Source organism: Equus asinus, chromosome 7 (assembly GCF_041296235.1).
Source record: "Equus asinus isolate D_3611 breed Donkey chromosome 7, EquAss-T2T_v2, whole genome shotgun sequence".
In the NCBI taxonomy this organism is placed as follows: domain Eukaryota; kingdom Metazoa; phylum Chordata; class Mammalia; order Perissodactyla; family Equidae; genus Equus; species Equus asinus.
Window position 1 is genome coordinate 101,676,189 of NC_091796.1, and position 20,362 is coordinate 101,696,550.

The 20,362-nt window shown below is 43.2% G+C and overlaps 1 protein-coding gene across 4 annotated transcripts in view; it reads left to right on the plus strand.

Annotated features, from left to right (window-relative positions):
- Positions 1-20,362, plus strand: part of AK7 (adenylate kinase 7) — a 61,197-nt gene that overhangs the window by 22,279 nt on the left and 18,556 nt on the right. For all 4 annotated transcript variants that reach the window (XR_011504765.1, XR_011504764.1, XM_014843455.3 and 1 more), the window contains exons 6-11: positions 8,120-8,200; positions 11,197-11,285; positions 14,054-14,144; positions 15,004-15,081; positions 15,946-16,095; positions 18,951-19,079. Coding sequence is in view for 2 of the 4 variants with exons in the window: in XM_014843455.3 (XP_014698941.2) it covers positions 8,120-8,200; positions 11,197-11,285; positions 14,054-14,144; positions 15,004-15,081; positions 15,946-16,095; positions 18,951-19,079 (618 nt within the window). In the remaining 2 variants the exon portion in view is untranslated. The remainder of the gene's footprint in view (positions 1-8,119; positions 8,201-11,196; positions 11,286-14,053; positions 14,145-15,003; positions 15,082-15,945; positions 16,096-18,950; positions 19,080-20,362) is intronic.

The window sequence follows — 20,362 nt, forward strand, 5'->3', positions numbered from 1 at the left end:
GAAGTAATCATTTAGGGGCTGGTCCCGTGGCTGAGTGGTTACGTTCATGTGCTCGTTAGGCGGCCAGGGTTCACCAGTTCAGATCCTGGGCGCAGACCTAAGCACTGCTCATCAAGCCGTGCTGTGGCGACATCCCACATAGAAGAAATAGAATGACCTACAACTGGGATATACAACTAAGTACTGGGGCTTTGGGGAGAAAAAAAAGAAAAAGAGGAAGATTGGCCACAGATGTTAGCTCAGGGCCAGTCTTCCTCACTAAAATAAACTAGAAGTAATCATTTAACACATATCAGTTTATATCCTACAGTGTACTAGGCACTGTGGCTAAGAGCTGGCCTCAGCCACAGACAAAACAGATGTGGTCTCTGCACTCCTGAGGCTGGTCGGCCACGGTCCATCTACTGTTACCACACCTGCAGCGATCACGTTTATATTCATGTGCTGTATTACAAACACAAGAAGTTGCACTTATTTAGTATTTTGAGGCAAAGGGAAGCCCTAATAATTATACAAGTTAGCTAAATAGTTCTGATTTGCCTAACACCCCCAACACAGCTTTAACTGGGTGCTTCCATCTTTAAATGAGTCACGCTGACTATTTGGAATATTTTAAAATGTTTAAGACTTTAAAGATTAAAATATTCAAAAATATAGTTATATTGACTTTAATTAGTATTTTGAATAAACCAGAATTGCCGGTCTGTTTGCCCCAAGTCACTGAAATCATTAAGTGGCCTCCGAGCACCCATTGTGTATATGGTCCCAGAAACAAAATAATCTGCCAGATCTCAGCGGCAAGCTATGAAATTTGTTGTAATAGATAATTATCCCACTGGCTTTTGGTGCTTATATTCTCTGACCAACCCAAGGCACTCATGATAACTTTTTTTAATAAAAACGTTTCTGGATTTGCTTTAATAACGCGATATTTGAGATTTTTGCACTTACATTCAAGTTTCCGAGTGAGATTGGCCTATCGTCTTCCTTTGTCATACTGTCTTTTTCTGGTTTTAGTATTGTGTTTCTACTATCCTCACCATTAGTTGGGAACAAAATTTTCTGTTCTCTGCAATATGTATGAGAATGGGCTTATCCCTTGAATATTTGAGAGAATTTGCCTGTAAAACTATCGTGGACTGTGTGAAGGCAGTGGCGGGATTTGGGGGCAAGAAATTAGCCTTTTACGCTGTTTTCACGTTAATTGACATAAAGTTGTCCGTAAGTCTCTCTTGATGATTTTTAAAATCTCTGTTTGTAGTTCGGTTCCCCTTTATGGACTAATATTTGTGAGGGGGCATCACTGCTTTCCCACTCCTCTAGTTCCCACGAGGATGATCCTGGAGGCTTCTGCCTAAGTACTGCTGCCTTCTTACTGACTCCTTATCCCGCCTCCTGAAGCTCAACCAACTTACCTGATTGGTAGGTTGGGGGGCGTGGTCATGTCACTTTGGCCCCTCCTCCCTCCGGTCTCTCCGGGATCCCACTGAGTGCAGCAAACGAGTTCTAGCTTCTTCATGCCCTAAGTTTTACAGGGCAGGCCCCCTGTGGAGAAGTCCATAATTTTCTAGCGCTGCCTGTGACTGGTAGGGAAAGTTTCTTATTGTGGGGTTCAGGATTAGGAAGCCCCTCGTCTTTGCTCACCTAAGGAGTGTCCTCCAGCCAAACCCCCATCAGTAAGGAAGATGGTAATTTACTTGAGCCTTATGCCTTTTTTTCTTCATCCATCTTAACCAATTTTTCTATATTATTATTACTAAAGAAGTAGCTTTTGCTGTGTTAGTTCTCTCTCTTTCTTTTCTAATTCGTTAACTGTTCTGTCCTTATTATTACATCTTCCTTCTAATTTGGGTTTATGCCATTTTGAGTTAGATGCTAAATTTACTAATATTCAGTCTTTGCCATAGATTTGCCACTAAACGCAGTTTTAGCTGCATCCCACAAGTTTTGAAATGCCCTGAATAGTATTTTCATAACTATTAATTTCTAAAAATTTTCTAAAGTCTATTATAATTTCTTTTTTGGCCTGTGAGTTATTGAGAAGTGTTTTTTAAATATCCAAATATATGGAGAAGTCATTATCCTTTCATTGTTCGTTTCTAATTTGGTTGCTTTATGGTCAGAGAATGTGGTCCATGTGGTGGTGATTTGGTGACATGCTTTGCTACATAGTACATGGCCAGTTTTTCTAAATCTTAAATTCCATATGGACTTGAAAAACCTGTGTATTTCAGACCGTTTGTGCTGAGTTCTATATATGTCTACTTAGGTCAAATTTCCTAATGGCATTTTGCAATCTTACTAATTTATCAATTACTGAGAGGGGTATACTAAAAATCTCCCACTGTAAAGTGAACGTATCCACTTCTCCTTGAAATTATGTTCAGTTTTGCCTTATTCACTTCTAGGCATGCTCTTGTAACTCCTTCACAGTGTTAGACATTACAGGAATGAAACTGTAAATTTTTCCTTTTTTTTTTTCTGCATTATCTCCCCAAACCACCCCACCCCCCCGCCGTACATAATTGTATATCTTAGTTGCCGGTCCTTCTAGTTGTGGGATGTGGGACACCACCTCAACATGGCCTGATGAGCAGTGCCATGTCCGTGCCCAGGATCTGAACCCTGGGCCACCACAGCAGAGCGCACAAACTTAACCACTCGGCCACGGAGCCGGCCCCTAAATTTTTCTTATTAATTGCCACTAGAACAATATCTCTAGCAAAGTCCACAGCTTTTCAGACCATTCTTGGGTGTTAATAAAGCCTTTTCTAGTTCTTATGAAGACTCAGACGAGTTTACTACTAAAACCATCAGTCTATCATTTAATTTTAAACTTCTCTCCTCCCAGCTCAGCCTGACTCAGGCTCGAAGGAATGAAGTAGGGAGAGAGCTAAGAGGTGCTCAATTCTTTTCTCTGCCTTGCTCGACCTTAGTCAACCACCTTCTCTCTTGCTCTTCTTCATTCCTTGCTCTACCACCTGCCTGTTGATCATCGTCATCATCTTGTTCATTTGTTTTCCATTTCTTAACTTTTTTCATCATTTTAAACATACTTATTTTCTAATCTCTGCTAATTTATTTTCTAAAGGTAATGCAAGTCTCATTTCACTCGTGGTGCATTGTTCCCTCATACATTTTGTAATTTTGGTTTATGAGTTCATCTTCAGCAAGTTTTTGTAATTACAAAAAAAACTGAAGTTTCTTTCAATGAATGTAGTTTCTTGTGATTTATAAAACTCCAATTTAAACATAGACCTGTAATTTAACATGGGTTTTTTAAAAAATAGCAGCTCTTTAAATTGTCAGCATCTCTTTCTTTATAGCTCACCATCCCCCCTAAAAACCTCATGTAAATGAGTTCTTAGGAAAAAGTGGGCCAGTGCACCGTCCGTCTGTCTTCCCAAAGTGCTGCCATCAGAGTCTCAAGTTTATTGATGCATCAGGCACCTTCCAGATTCATGGCGGTCAGTAAGAAATGAGAGTTCACACTGAGAATTCACCTTGCAGTTTGTAATTGGCACAACCGTGCTCTCGAATCAGCACTCGTCTGTTACTGTGAAGTTACCACCCTCGTCCCAGCTGGTATCCCTTTACTGGGGCTTTAAAGGACGGGAAAGGTCCTTCCAGGGAGTGGGGGGACCTTGTATGTGCCTTTATAAAGTTGCCAGGTGTTAAGTTTTTGGCTCTCGGATCCCTGGATTAAGCAGGTAATTTAAATTTGAAAGACAAACGCTTGAGAAGGCCAAGGCCAAGGTTAGAAGTCTCAAAGGAGCTTTCTTTTCTCCTTCCAGAACCCTGTCTGGGTTTGACATGTTTTCTTGTTGCCTCCCTCTGCCACAGGGTGGATTTTTTTTCTACTTCACTCTTTTGTTATGAATGGATCCTTCTTTGTTGTGGTCCAACTCCAAACCCCACCACACCAAATGCTGTGTCTCCTCTACCCACATGGGTTTAAAAACTCACCCATCCTCCAGATTAAGAGACCATGGACTTCCCAGGGCTGCCACCCCGTCAGCTCCACCACTTTTGTTTTCACTCCTCTATTTTTGGCCCCTGGGGGGGTCTCTTATTTTCTTGAGAATTCTACCATACGTAGAAGGGTACTGGTGGCATTTTATTTGGCATTTCTAAGTGTTTGTAGTAGGATAAATTTTAGACTTTTTAATCTACTGTATTACCTGGAGCAGAAGAGAGGGACTTCATTTTTCTTATAAAGGTTCTGGACCCAATTCCAATGTGTGTGTGTGGGAGCAGGGGGCTGTTTTCCACACCAAGCAATTCTCAGACACCAGCTAGGTGTCCTACATTCAACTCAATGCTGACACTATCTACCTGGAGATGGTATCAGATCCCACAGGTGAAGGGTTCTGTCCTACAAGACTGCCCACCCTTCAGATACCAGTAGCAAGCCCAGGTTGTCACCTGTACTTCTGACCAATGCCTATAGATTGGAGGTTCCAACGACCCCTGTTCAATTAATCTGCCAGAGCAGCTCACAGAGCTCAGAGAAACATTTTACTTACTAGGTTACTGGTTTATTATAAAAGGATATAACTCAGGAACAGCCAGACGAAGAGGTGCATAGGGCTAGGTATGGAGAAAAGGCAGGGAGCTTCCATATGGTCTCCAAGCACGCCACTCTTCCCAAATCTCCACGTGTTCACCAACTCGGATCTCTGAACCTTTGCCTTTTGGGTTTTTATGGAGGCTTCGTTACATAGGCATGATTGATTGAATCATTGGCCATTGAGGATTGAGCTCACTCTCTGCCCTCTCTGGCAGTGGGGGCCACTGAAAGTTCCACTCCTCTAATCACAGGTTGTCTCCTCAGGCAACGGGCCCCCATCCTTAGGTGAGAGTCCACAAGTCACCTTATTAACATAACAAAAGAGACCTTTATCATTCTCATTGCTTAGGAAATTCCAAGGGTTTTAGAAGCTCTGTGCCAGAAACAGGGATGGAGATCAAGTGTATATTTCTTATAAATCACAATATCGAACCCGAGTGCCAGTATTATTATTTATCTTTAGTCAATGGCAGCTTTAGAGGTTAACACCATTTTTTTTATATCTTTACATAAATACAAATATTCATGGTCTCAGTAACTTGCTAGACTGAATTATCAAAGGCCAATGGAGAATTAACACCGAAAATTATCAGAGACTTTCCAACTTAATAGTAGTTAATGTAGAATAATTTCTGCTGGCCATATAGTTTTCACACTGTATGGGTCCCATAAGACTCAACTCATAAAAGACACCTGTGTCTATGGATTATGACACATTGGAATTGCAATTGTATGTTTATGTTTTATTTACACACAGAAGATAACAGGCCCAAAATGGAGTCACTTATGCTAAGCCCCACATTACCAAACTGAGATTTAACTTAATCACAGTTTCACCTCTCCCAGAAATGGAATCTTAAGCTAGTCAATCAGGAATCACCTGATCAGCCCTAGTGAGAGGCAATCTGCCTGATGGACCCCTCCATCCCCTAAAAGGAAGTAACTTTGCAATAACCAGCTCGCTTTTTTGTCTAGCATAACTTCCTTGTTCCTGCTCCTTTCTGCCTGTGAAAGTCTTTCATTTTGTACAGCTCGTCAGTGTTCCTTTCTATTGGCTATATTGGATGCAACCGATTTGAATCAATTTCTGCTCCAATAAACTCTTAAAAGTTTGAATATGCCTCAGTTTATCTTTTAACACTATAATCCATCAGTTAGTGCTATACTTTTAGGGGATTTCTTCTCAAGCAAGTAGAGAATAACCATTGAAAGGTCTAGTACAAATATCTGTAACCTTGATTAGACTAAAATGTTCAATGTATGTATCCCCAATTTGGGGGTTTTTGTTAAATTTACTACGGAAAAGAAAAATAAATTTCTTCCCCGTAACTTGGTGTTTACGGCCCTGTAACCCCACATATCCAAATGTGGGATATGGTTTCACCAAAATTCAAACAAGCCTGCCAGACTTTGGCCTTCCCCTTTAGACGCTGACTATGCAGATGCTAGTATTTTATTCTTCATTGCCCATGTAAGTCATAGGAAGCAACTGCTTGGACAAGTTACTGCCTTGGGGCGTAGCACTCCCTGCCATCCCTCTCTCAAGCCCTCTACTCCACTTCTAGAAAACAGCCCCTGGGCTCCCAGGGAGAGAACACTCAGCGGCCCTCCTTCACGCTGTCTTGGTAAGAGCAGAAATTGTATGTATCCATTTAAATAAAGTGAGAAACATCTGGCTCCCAACCGTAGCCAGTTTAGTTCCCGGTGCCTTTGTCCAAATTGTAGTCCCAGCTCAGAGTAAGCCATAAGGGAAAAGATTCGGCACATACCAAAACAAAGTTACTCACAATTAAAAATTTTGAACTGCAATCAGTTTCCTCCTTGACGATTTTATTGGGGAAGGTGAGCCAAGACAGAGCATTTAGTACTTTTTGGCCCTCCCCTCACCCACATTTAAAATCTTTGGCCTCTGTTTTATTCCCCTGGGTTTGTAGCCTCCTCATCTCTCAGCAACACTCTCCCACCCTTGCCTCCTTCTAAAACCTCAGCAGTTATCTCTTTTTTTCCCGGAAAGCCACTGCATGCCCATCTGGCTGGGCCTTGAGAGGACCTGCAGAACTACCTCAAGCCCAAAGGCTTTTCACATCCCTTTCGGGGTCTTCTGTTGTCACTTTACCTAGTGCAGTTAGGAAAAGCCTGGGAACTGGGTCACCTTGCCCTTGCCTGGCTCACCCACTGGTGTAGATGTGGAGGAATGTGGATCAATTACAGCAATAGAGTCACTCCTCAAAAACCCCACTCATTGAGCCTAGTTCTCTCATCCCATGGGGTTTCCAACTTGACTTGAGCTCCATCCTCAGTTCATCATTCATCTCTTCAACTTACCAACATCTAACCTTCCAAAATCTAGTCATCGTGGTGAAGGTGTGGGGGGGCGGGTCTTTATCGGTAATTCTACTTCTGACGCCAACTACAGTGTTTTAATTGGGTGATGGATTAGCAAGAAGAGATCAATCACACACAAGCATAGACTCACAAATCACTTCCTCAGATAAGATTCAATTCCCAATATAATTCACCAAAGATAAAAAATCTGATCTGAAGTAGGCGGCCTCTGGTGGCCTGTGAGTCAAATGTCTAATGGAACCTAAACAGACCTCTGTTGGTCATTGCACCTTCTATACTTGGACCTCACAGCAGCAGACCAGAAAAAAATTGCACCAACCTTTACACCAACTCCCTCTAGATTTTTAAATTAAACACCATCGAAGCCACATGGTTATTGGGTTATGAGGGAGGAGGGTGTTAAAGCGGAAGAATCAATGCCCAGGTATGGCTAAGTCTTACCTCTGCCTGAAGCTTTTCAACATGCAAAAAAGCCCATTTCCCCACAGTGTAGATGCTAGTACCTGATGACTTTTGTGTGTGTGTGTGAGGAAGATTGGCCCTGAGCTAACATCTGTGCCAATTTCCTCTATTTTGTCTGTGGGATGCTGCCACAGCATGGCTTGATGAGTGGTGTGTAGCTCTGCGCCCAGGATCCGAACCTTCGAGCCCCAGGTGGCTGAGGCGGAGTGCACAAACTTAGCCACTATGCCACCAGGCCAGCCCCATGATGACTTTTTAAAATAGTTAAACATCGATGTAGATTCTCCCAGCCCCTAAATTACTCCCCCTGGATGAAGTGAACACTCTATGTCAATTAAAATCCTTGTATTAAGGCCCATTACTAAACTCCTTGGTTTTATGTATGTCCACCTCCCCTACTGGTAATTAAAGATCATCATGGAAGGACGGATTTTTCTATCTCCCTTTTCCCCTGGGGGCCCAGCATAGTGCTTAGACGCATTAAGTCTTCACAAATAATTAACTCTGGCTTTCATTTAATTAAGGGTCCCAATTAATTTTAACAGTGGTCAGAGGCATCCTGGATGTGCGGGTGGTGTTGATTCCCCCCTAAGGGATTCTATTTCTATCCTAAACAATACCTTAGCAACCCGAATGGGGTGATGAGACTTCCTAAAGTGCTCATTTTAACCACTAAAATAATCTGGTTCAATATGATCGATACTATTACATTTAGCTTTTCCCCTGTATTTTATTGAATAGGCCAAAAAATTCGTGACTTACGTAGTTGCTGCTGGACTTCAGTATGGACTGGAAGGAGGCATCTTACATACTTTTTTCAAGGTATGACTTTTCAGTGACTATGAGGAGTTTTTTTAAGTGTTTTACAGTAAAGTTATACAACTCGGAGATATTTTTGATTGCTTCTAGATGTGGGTAGGCCAGTAGAACAGCAGATGCTTAAGGAACATATGGATGTAGACCATAACCACCTATTTTTCTTTCCCATTATTGGCAACTTGTATTCACCACTCTCAGAATCATAAAGAAAAAGATGAATCTCCTTTCATTCATGAGATAAATGTTTCCCAAGTGCCTGCCACGTGCCTGAATCCACTGTAGAGACTGGAAATCCAATAGCATAATGAGGTCCCTGCACTTGTGGAGCTTACATTCCAGAGGGGTGGAGAAGAGCGAGGGATAGATAACAAACAAACTAGCCAGGGAATGTAGAGTATCTCAGATGTTGAAAAGTAAAATGGAAAACAACAAGGCAGAGAAAGGTGGAGAGAAAGTGCCAGGGGTAGGGTTGGGAGGTTCTATCTTACATACGGCGGTGGAGGAAGGCCTTTCTGATGATGCGATATTTGAGCAGAAAGTGAAAGGCCGTGAGGGGGCTAGCTCATATGCTTTCTGGGGAAAGGCGGTGGGAACTCTAAGTGCGAAGAACTGAGGCAGTAATATACTGGCTGTGTGAAGGAAGAGCAAAAAGACCAATGTGGCTAAAGTGTGGGAGTCAAAGAGGTGATGGAGGAGTCAGATCGAGCCCAGCCTTGTAGCCTGTTGTGAAGACTTTGGCTTTATTCCAGTGGCTTGGGAAACCATTAGACTATTTTGAGCCCAGCAGTGGCATAATCTTTAAGTTTTAATAACTCTCTTCTGCTGTGTTGAGAATGTATTGTAGTGGGGCAAGAGCAGAAGCAGGGAGACTAGTTAGGAGGGTAGTGCCTGAGACCTGGGTGGGAATGATGGAGATACTGAAGATTGTTCAGATTCGGGGTATACTTTGAAGGTAGATTCAATGGGATTGGTTCAAAGATTGGATGTAAGGATGATAGAAAGTAAAGGGTAACTATAGGGATTTTGGTCTAAGTAACTGGAAGTATGGAGTTGCCATTTATTGAGATGGGGAACAGGTTAGGGCATGGTATGCAGTGGGAAGTTCAGTTTTAGACTTTTTAGGTTTGAGATGGCTGACATCCAAGTGTAGATACTGAGTGGGGAGTTGGACATATGAGTTTGAGGATCATGGAGGTGGTCAAGACTAGAGAGAGAATCTTTGGAGCCATCAGCTATGTGTTGTATTTAAAGCCAAAGGATTGGATGACATCGCCTAGAGAATAAATATGGAGAAGAGAATGGATCTGAGGGCTGAGTCTTGGGACACTTCAATATTTGGAGATTACAAGGAGATGGGAGGGAACCAGGAAATGAGGCCGAGAAGGGGGGCACCCAGGGAGGTAAGAGGAAAAACAAGAGGAGAGTGTTGAAAAAGCTGAGTGAAAAAAGTGTTTCTAAAAAGAAAGAATGACCAGCTGTGTCAAATACTGCAGATAATCAAGTCAAGTGAGACCTGAGAATCGAGCCCTGGATTTTTTGGGAACTGGGTAGGACAAAAGCCTGATGTGTGTAGGTTCAAGAGGAAATGGCAAGAGAGGAAGTGGGGATGGTGAGAGTAGAGAAGAAATTTGAGGAAATTTTGCTGTAAAGTGGGGCAGAGAAAGAAGGCAGGAGTTAGAAGAAGTGTAGTCAAGAAAAGGTTGGTTGGTTGGATTTTTTGCTATAAGAGATATGATAGCTGAAGAGCGTGAGCTAAAGAAAGCTCTTTCTCGTTGTCCATTCTCAGCAACTCCTTACCTAGCCGACCATGGAATGTTGACATTCTCACGCCTCTGCCCTAGAGCCTCTTGTCTTCTCCATCTATACTCTTTTCCTGGTTTGGACTGTTCACACCCATGACTGGTGCCAATGACTCTCAAACATAAGTCTCCAGTGGGGCTCTCTCTCCTGTCTTCTTGCTCTGTAGATCTAGCTACCTATGCAGCATTTCACTTTGGATGTCTTTCATAAATCCAAACTATACCTACAGATACCTTCAAACCTGCTCCTCTTCCAGGGCCCCATCTCAGAAATTGGGACCACCTCCAGCCAGCTGCACCAGCCAGAACCCAACTCCTCCCTCTTTCTCATCCATCACAAAATCCCCAAGTCCTATAGAACTAGCCTCCTCAATATCTCCCTTTTCTCCAACATCACTGCCTCAACTCCCCACCCACAGGCTAGGCTAAACCATCACTTCTCCGCACAACTGTCATGGCCTCCATCTCCCCATTAAGACTCTTACTTCCCATCATCCTTCACAAGGTGACAAAAGCGAATCTAATGATGTCACTTCACTGCTTAAAACCCTTAAATGGTTTCCCACAGTCCAAAACATCTTAGAAGATTCAGTGGTCAGCTCTGGCCCCCACCCCTACCTCTTTCACTCTTTAAAAGCAATTTACATAATCTAGTACATGACAGTTTAACAATATCCAGACTGTCAGTTTATTTACTGAAATACTTAATGAAGGGAAAAGACAAGGATCTGGACTCTGAAGATCAGAGTTCAAATCCAGACTCAGGGATTTAGTAGAAATGCAACCTCCCACGAGGTACTTTATCTACTAAGCATTTCATCCATAAACTGATGATCATTACCCACTGCCAGTGGGGATAATTTTAAAATTTAATTTAATTCTGTGAGAATTTGATTTTGCGAGAATTAAAGACATCAGGCATATGAAAGCATTTTCTCTCTGTGTAGATAACATGCCGATGATGCCTAGAGATAGATGATGAGATTATAGATTTCTTGAAAAGCATTTCAGACCGAGGTTACCCTTTATTTCTCATAATAGAATTGGATGGGCAACTAAATCTCCTCAGGACTGATTTACAGAGCATCTCCTACAGGCGATGACTTCGTCAGATAGATGGATCTATGGCCCTGGATGTGAGCTGTAATAGTCAGACACATATGACTGGGGAAAACATGCTTCTGCTTTTCTTTCTTTTAGATAGCTTGGTTGGGTGACGTTCCTGCATTACCAGTTTTTGGCGATGGAACAAATGTGATTCCAGCAATTCATGTTCTTGATCTAGCAGGGTAAGCATTCTCCCGGAGATGGGACTTTCTAGAATGAATTGACTAATGACATTTATTGAGCACTTTCCAAGTGCCGAGACCCTTACATATATTACTGTGTTTGTTCTTCACAACTACCCTATGCAGAAGGTACTGTGATTGTCTCTCTTTTGCATCTGATGAGATAGCGTCCATCATCTAAAATCTCCACTTCTGATGACAAGTTCAGGTTCATCTTTTAGAAAGTTTATCAGCTTTAGCAGAGTAGCATGTCTTCCAATTTTGGAAAAGAATTTGTTACGTGAGTCCTGGGGACCTAGTTTCTTATTCCTCTGTCCTAAATGAGATTGATATGTCCAGCTCACCAACTTAAATTCCAGAAATGAGATGGCGAGCTCTAAACCTGAAGGTTTTTTGGGCAGTTGTAGGTAAAGTTAACACATCTCTTTCACGCTCGTAGATTATCCCAGCTCTGTGCTCCAGACAGGTCCGGAGACCCTTTCTCCTTTGCAGACGCTGCCTCAAACACTAGGTCCAAGAGATGCTTCTCTTTATTTGTGGTCATCAGCTCTACACGACCCGTTCCAGGGGCTTCATTCAACCACTCATCCCCTGCGGGGAAGCAGTTTCAGCTCTTCCCTGAGATTCTGGCTGCTAGATCCCACTCTTCCTCTCATCCACTGGCCTCTAGTAAATTAGTCACAACCCCAGGCAGATTGACAGATTTACTGGGGAACAATGAAGCTTAAACTTCAGGACCTTTCACCTGCATGGGTCTCTTCCAAGGCCCTAAACTTAAATTTTTATAATTTTTCTTAAAGAAAGATCCCCTGAATTGTATAAACTTCGAACTCCACAGAAAACCTAGATCTGCTCCAGGCAGCATCTACCCCAGACGTGGGGGCCGAAATGCACCCTTCTGTTCTGCAGAGACTTTACATTATGACCTTGTCAGGTTTCAAAGATGTGAGCGAATCTTTCACGTTATTAACACACAGTACTTAACACTGGTCCTTAACATCTTACTTCCAAACAGATAAATTAGAGAGTTCAGTTATTCCCTTACAGAAGGACCCAGGGCCCCTCTCGGTAGCATTTTTTCCTACAGGTTTCTTTGAAGATTGTCAAATATTTAACAAAGAAAGAAGCAAAAAAATTGAAATGTTCTGAGAAATTAAAATAAATTAAATGATAAATGGACATTTAGATGTGTACATTTGTTTTATTTTCATTTTGCTGAGAAGGAAGCTAAAATGGAGGTAGAGTTGACAGTCCTCATGATAGACTTCTTGTCATTATTGTTTCCCTCTGGAATTCTTTCATGTGTATTCAAATCCGTGCTCTGTCTCTTGCTGGCTGTGTGAATTTGGGTAAGTTGCTTAACCTCTCTGTCTGATTTTCTCATTTGTAAGATGAGGATAACAACAGTACCTACCTGATGGGGTGGTTGTGGAAATTCAATGGGATAACACCTGCAAAGCCCTTAGCACGGTCCCCACACAGAGTTAAGCACTCAGACATGTTGGTAATCGTTATTACTCCAGGGTGGGAAACCTCAGGTCCCCTCCCTGCACAGTCCCTTGACAGAGCCATGGCTTCTCTGAATCTGCGTCTTACTTTGTGAAACACCTGCCCCAAAGCACTGTTGTGAGACGTAAACGAGCCTCTGGTGGACAGACTTCATAAACTTGATAAACAAATGACAATCAGTAGGATATATTGGAGTATATGAGGAAGCCATTTGTTTTCAAACTAATTTGGCCTGATCTTGTTTTTCCAAAAGGGCCTGATGTGACCTGTTGAGCATGCATTGTACATCTGTTGTATTTTTATTTTTATTTTTTTATTTTTTTGAGGAAGATTAGCCCTGAGCTAACATCTGCTGCCAATCCTCCTCTTTTTGTTGAGGAAGACTGGCCCTGAGCTAACATCGGTGCCCATCTTCCTCTCCTTTATATGTGGGATGCCTACCACAGCATGGCTTGACAAGGGGTGCCATGTCCACACCCGGGATCCGAACCAGCACACCCCGGGCCGCTGAGGAGCGGAACGTGCAAACTTAACCACTGCGCCACAGGCCAACTATACATCTGCTTTAAATACTTACTGTGTCCCAAAGACAAGAAGGATGCCCCTAAAGATAGGGGTGTAACCTCCCCCGTATCAGCATTTCCTTTAGGATAAACATCTCTCCCTAAACTAAGCATTAATTACTGACCTGCTGTGCTCACCTTGTGACCACTGATCTTTGTCCACCAATCTGCTGTGCCAACAAAGCAATCTCGTGACTACTGTAAAAGGGACATTCCTGTCATAGGTGATGCGTGCTCTTTGTTCCAAGATGGTATATAACCATTCTGTACACCCCACTTCTCTGGTGCCCTTCCTTCCTTGGGGAAGGAAGACCCCGGGCTAGTCCTCAGATTTGGCTCATAATAAATTTTGATTTATAGATTGATTATGGATTATTTGTGTCGACAAACTGAAGCCCTGTTGGAGGTCAGGTCCCCTGTGCAGTACACTAGACAAATGTGGAGCCAGATGGATCTGGCTTTGACTTTCCCAATAACTCCTCCACCCAAGAAACGTCACTTAACTCTTGAGCAGCTTCCTGATCTGCAGAGGGCGGCCCATCATCCCAGCCCTGGCCTTGTCGGAGGAGGACTGAGATAACTTCCTAAAGCACCAGGCACCGTGCCTGCCCCCCCAGGGTGCTGGTCAGGGAATTCAGTTCACTGCCTCTCTTCTGCTTTTCCTCTCCGGTGGTGATTGTCTCTGTCGATCTGCAGTGTGATACAGAACGTCATAGACCACGTGCCGAAGGTTCATTACCTGGTTGCTGTGGACGAATCTGTTCATACCCTGGAAGACTTTGTCAAGGTACCGCTGTTTCATCCCAGACTTGACAGCGTTTCTTAAATTGTTTTGCCCCCGCAAACTATAGTTATGGAATCAGGAGTGCTCATGAGACGGGGGACTCCTCAAACAGAATATCCTTAAAACCAAACTCGCTATCTGCACTTTGCAGGATGTGTTGGGAAATTACAACCCAAAATGGCCTTTCTCCAGGATAAGCACAGAGTGGGGCAGGAAAGGCCACTGTAGGGCTCAGACACACACACATCACACACCGGGATCCTACAATGTGGCTGTGGACACTTGCCCCCAGGTTTTGATATGGTCAGGTTCACCAGAGCTACTGGCGGCTTCCAGGAACTCCAGGCCTGTGAGGGCTCTCTCTCCAGTCCAGGCCACTCTGGCTAAAGCCACCTGTCACCTGTAGCCCAGCTACCTGGTGAGTGCAGCCTTCTTGGGCCCTTCCCCCGGCCACTCCCGCTGTCTTTAAGATGCAGCTCAGATACCTTCCTCTGCACCCTCCCTGCCTCCTTCCCACCTCCTGGCCCCCTCCCGCACAGGCCGGTCACCTCTCTCCTGTACTCCCAGCATCCCCTTTGCTGAGCTGCAGACCTTACAGGTCTGTGTACATGCATCTGTCTCCCTTTTCAGACTGGGAGCTCCTGGAGGCCAGGGATGAGACCTTTCTCCTCTCTCCAGGCCCTGGCATGCCGTGGTGATCCTTAAATGTGCACTGAACAAATAAACCAGTGAATACCCTCAGTGCACTCCCCTCTGCTTTGCAAATTTTCTTTTGTATTCAGTTATGTTTACATTCCTTTGAGAAATTTTATATTAAAATCTTACAAGTAAACCAAATAACATTTCTATTTTTCTCTAACAGTGCATCAGTAAAAGTACTGGCCCTGGGAAAATCCAGAAAATACCCAAAGAAAATGCTTTCCTAACCAAGGACTTAACAGTTAGTATATTAGAGATTCTTTTTTCTGCTGCTTTCCTAAATGTTTTGGTTCTTGAGAGATTTGGGGCCGGAATACCTGGCTTCCAAGCTCACCTTCAGCTCCTCCTTTGTAACTAGATGTCTAACCTCAAGCAGCTTACTCTTCTCTTCTGCAGTCTGAGCCTGTTTTCTTTTCTGAAAGACCCTCGGAGGTCTTGGTTGAAAATGTATTGAAAGCTGTTTAATATGTAAAATGCTGTACAAACACTGGGTGTATTCTCTTGGCCTCTTTCTAAAATTTAAACGAGAGGTTGAGATTCTGATTCTGTTACAGCAAAAACCAGTAGTTTTTGTCATGCAGTGGGCTATTCGAGCTTGCTTTGGGATGGAATTCTTTTTAGGAATAAATTGCATCAAAACAGTGCGTTTGCGAACGTTTCTGAAAGGACTGATGTCATTGGTTGCCTCTGAGAAGCAGAACTGGTGGGTAGCGATGGCAGTCAAAGGGAGCGTTTTCCTCTATACTTTTTGTTCCTTTGGATTTTGAACCACGAGATTACACTATTCAAAAAGTAGATACAATTAAAATTTTTTGTACAGAAACCCATACTTAGACTTCCAGTATATTCCTCTTCTTTGAGCTGCATGTCTAATGATGAGAACCAGGTTGCTACTGTCGTGAGGAAGCGGCTGTGGGGTGAGTTTAGAAGTGTCACAGTGTATCCCAGTGGGTGCTCTGTCCATGCTTAGTGCCGGATTAGTTGACTTTCCTGTTTTGTGAATGTATATATTTTTTCTTTAATAACTGCAGTGGATTTTGGTCTGTTATAACCATAAAAATGAAGGGGAAAAAAGACAAATCACTGCTATTCCTTTATCTCTTAGCAAGAGTGTCTTGACCATTTACTGGTCCACTTGAGAATGGAAGCACTCCTTGTGAAGGAGAATTTTAACATTCGATGGGTTGCCCAAACAGGATTTGTGGAAAATATCAACAATATCCTCAAAGAGTACAAGCAAAGCAGAGGATTATTGGTAAGTATAACCATTTCCTGTTTAAGCTTCTAATTTAGACAAAATAAGTGAAACTTTTAGTATAATTATACCAACGGAAGAACTTTCTTTTTCAAATTTCTAAATTCAACTTCTTTTTCAGATTTGACCCATTTGTCCAGGTCTAACAATCCACATGTATATTATGTTAATACTTGTCAATCAAATACAGCCATGTGCCACATAATGACATTATGGTCAACAACGGACTGCATATATAATGGTGGTCCCATGGTTGGCACCATACAGCTTAGGTGTGTAGTGGGCTGTACCATCTAGGTTTGTGTAAGTGCACTCTATCATGTTCACACAATGATGAAATCACCTAACGACGCGTTTCTCTGAATGTATCCCCATTGTTAAGCGACTCATAACTGTATTAAAAATTTTAAAGTTAACATAGATAATAACTGTTATGCTTGACACAAATACAATATGATAGTAAGCTCGATCACAACTTTTCAAGGTAGGAATTCCTAGGTAGGAAGTCTCAGAAAGAAGTGACCTTAGCCTTCAAGGTCACACAGCTAGTCAGGGAGTCAAACTAGCTAGGGTGCACACTTAACCAGAGGGCCTAACTGCAGAGCCACCGCACCCCTCTCCGAAATCAGCGAAATGCACCCTTGCCCAGATCTTTGGATTTACCCAAGGAAAGCGTTCCTAGGATGGAAGTGGATAACATGTGAGAAAGTCTTTTGAAAACTGTAGAGTAAGATATGAGTAATAGGTGCGTCATAAACGTAATTACCCTTGAGCATGGGAACACTCCATACAAGCAGGTACAGTGTCGCCATTGTATCCTCAGAACCAGATTCTCCTGAAAAACGTTTTACTCACTAAAAATAAGTAGAAGATGTACCGCTTAGCAAAAGGAACAATGACCCCTTTAAGCATCTGAGATGCCCGTGGTGGTTGTTCTTGGAGACTACCCTAGGGCATACATCACCCCAACTCAGGAGGGTAGACTGCTATTGTCCTCTGGGGGCCAACTGTAAAACAACCCACAGTTAGGGTAGAGATAAGACAAGACGCCTTAAAGAGACCATATGGTTCCTGGGTCTGGCCCCGTGGCCCAGTGGTTAGGTTTGCACGCTCTGCTTCGGCAGCCCAGGGTTTCGCCAGTTCGAATCCTGGGCGCGGACATGGCACTGCTCATCAAGCCATGCTGAAGTGGCGTCCCACATGCCACGACTAGAAGGACCCACAACTAGAAATACACAACTATGCACCAGGGGGCTTTGGGAGAAAAAGGAAAAATAAAATCTTAAAAAAAAAAAAAAAGAGACCATATGGTTCCTGATTAGCAAGATGGGACAGAACATGCTAGAAGGAATAAGGAAAGAATAAGCATGTGTAAAAATTAAACAGTCTATCCATCCCTCGGGGCACTGGCCAGCATAGTAGCATAGAACAGGAAACACTCCTGAGGGCAGTGTAGATAGTGACATACCAGCAACATCCAAAAAGATGGAGCCTTGAGCCTAGGGCTTCCACCATCCCAGTTCCTTTAGCAAAGCAAAGTTGTCCCTGCCTCAGAGACAGATGCATCAAGCCACTTTGACCTGATGCCGCTACACATCCGTTCATCTAGCTCTCCTCGTTCTGATCAAAGCCCATCAGCAACCCTCCATGCCCGCCTGCCCTGAGGGAGTAAATGTCCCAGACGTGTGCGCTTGGACTGTGCTGAGTTCCCTGGCAGTCATCCTTCTCATTATAAGTGAACAAGCTGGCATTCTGGTTCTGTATGTGGATGAGGCGAACCTATCTCAGGAGACAGATTCGCCCTTGGTGTGTGGACAGCACGAGGCATGTGAACCTGCTCAGTTGACAGCTGGACCTCAGCATTCACCAAGGCCACCTAGCAGCCCAGCCCTGCCCATCCAGACTCAGCTCCAGAGTTGCTTTCTTGACACCTGCTCCCTCCACTGCTTGCCATCTTGGAGGTTCCCATCCCCCTGAAAGTGTCTGTCCCTAACCCAGTGGAACCAGTCATGTGAGGAACCACTCCTCGCCCAGCACCACTGCAACGTCCCTGCCTGTTTCCTTCCCAGCCTTGGTGTCCTCGCCTGACAAATGGTAGTCATAATACCAATAGCCAACTTCGTGGATGAAATTATGTAATCTTTAATCATACGGGCACTCTGCCAATGGAAATCCTTTGCATTGGCATGATTTTTAAAAACTTTTTTTAAATTTTAAAATTTGTCTTGCAAAATACTAGACCTCTCAGTTTCACCACTGTTTGGACCACATTGAAAGATATGACTGTTTGTAACTGATATTTTTATTTCTGTTAGAAGTAGACATTGACTCACTGATTATGAAGATGACCGAGCTTCTTTTGCATTCAAGCAGAAGAAATGGTGGCTTTTTAAAAAAAAAAATTATATTTTTAAAAACTGGAATAAATTAACTGTGTTATAAAGGAAAGTATAATTAAAGGCAAAGTTCAGTCCAGAAACAATATTCCTGAGGCAACAAATCAAGCACCCTCTACACCGGACCAGAGATTCTTCTCTTTCTTTGTTATCTTTACAGGAGTAACACAGTAAGCGTGAAACTGTTGGCATGTAATACCCGAGCACTGCTTTTTAGTACTTTGGAGGTATCCCTGAGCACCTCTTGTTGAGTGTGGTATCCCCGCCATGCCCAGGTCCGTGCACATAGTAGCTGCTCATTAAGTACCTGGGGGAAGTGACTCTGGAGTCTTGAGGGAGGCGCGAGAGTTAGCCTGCAGGATCCGATCTGGAGACTTTCAAGAAGGCACACCCCTAACATAAAACACGGGCTACAGATGGTTCAGAGCTCGCTACATGAACCTTATTCTCTCCTTTCAGCCCATCAAGATTTGCATTCTCGGGCCTCCTGCTGTGGGAAAATCCAGCATTGCTGAAGCACTGTCCAAACACTACAAACTGCACCACATCAAGTTGAAGGACGTCATTTCCGAAGCCATAGCAAAACTGGTAACACTTTTAACTACGTTACTGGGAATTTTTCTATTTTAAAAAATGCTTGTCTGGGGGCTGGCCCCGTGGCCGAGTGGTTAAGTTCGCACGCTCCAATTCCGTGGCCCAGGATTTTGCCGGTTCGGATCCTGGGCACGGACATGCCACCGCTCGTCAGGCCACACTGAGGCGGCATCCCACATGCCACAACCAGAAGGACCTGCAACTGGAATATACAACTAGGTACTGGGGGGGAATTGGGGAGAAGAGGAAGAATGAAAAAAAAAGAAAAGAGAAAAAGATTGGCAACAGATGTTAGCTCAGATGCCAATCTTTAAAAAAAATGCTTTTCTTCATTTTGTAATAAAGAAGCCACTAATTTTACATGGCACCCTCCAAAGAGATTTATTATTTTAATTGGATTTTGTTGTTGTCCCTTGTTATGAAAACACAGCATCCCACAGGACTTTCCTCTGTGAGATGGAAGCGCCTTTCATGGGTTGCCGTTGAAATTTAGTCTGTCTCCAGCTGTTGCTTAAAATCCATCTTGTATTCTCTCTGTCAACTGGAACATTCTGAGGGTTTTTTCTCCTTGATGTATGTATCTCAGGGTATTATCAGACTGTTTATTAGCTGCTTTTTTAAGAAAAGACTTTATTTTTTTGGAACAGTTTTACGTTCACTGCAAAATTGAGAGGAAGGTGCAGAGATTTCCTGTGCATCCACTAGCCCGCCAGCCCCCCAACACACACAGCCTCCCCATTATCAACATCCCCCACCAGAGTAGGCCGTGACAGTCGTGCGAGGCATAATACTTTAGTCAGCGATCGGCCACATGTACGATGGTGGTCCCATAAGGTTAGTGCCATACAGCCTAGGTGTGTAGTAGGTTGTACCATCTAGGTGTGTGTAAGTGCACCTTATGATGTTTGCTTAATGACGAAATCACCTAAGGACTCATTTCTCAGAATGTATCCCCATGATTAAGTGATGCATGACTGTAGTTACAATCAATGAACCTACATTGACATGTCATTATCACCCAAGGTCCATAGTTTACATTAGGGTTCACTCTTGGTGTTGTACATTCTATGAATTTGGGACAAATATATAGTGACATGTAACCACCATTATAATATCATATAGAGTAGTTTCACTGCCCTAAAAATCCTCCATGCTCTGTCTCCCCTTCCTCTCCCCAATTAATTGCTTTTTATCATTTTGTTGGGAATGGTAGATACTGACCTACATTTCCATAAGTGATTACTAAAAGTCTTGATTTCTACAAAACGTGTTTCCTT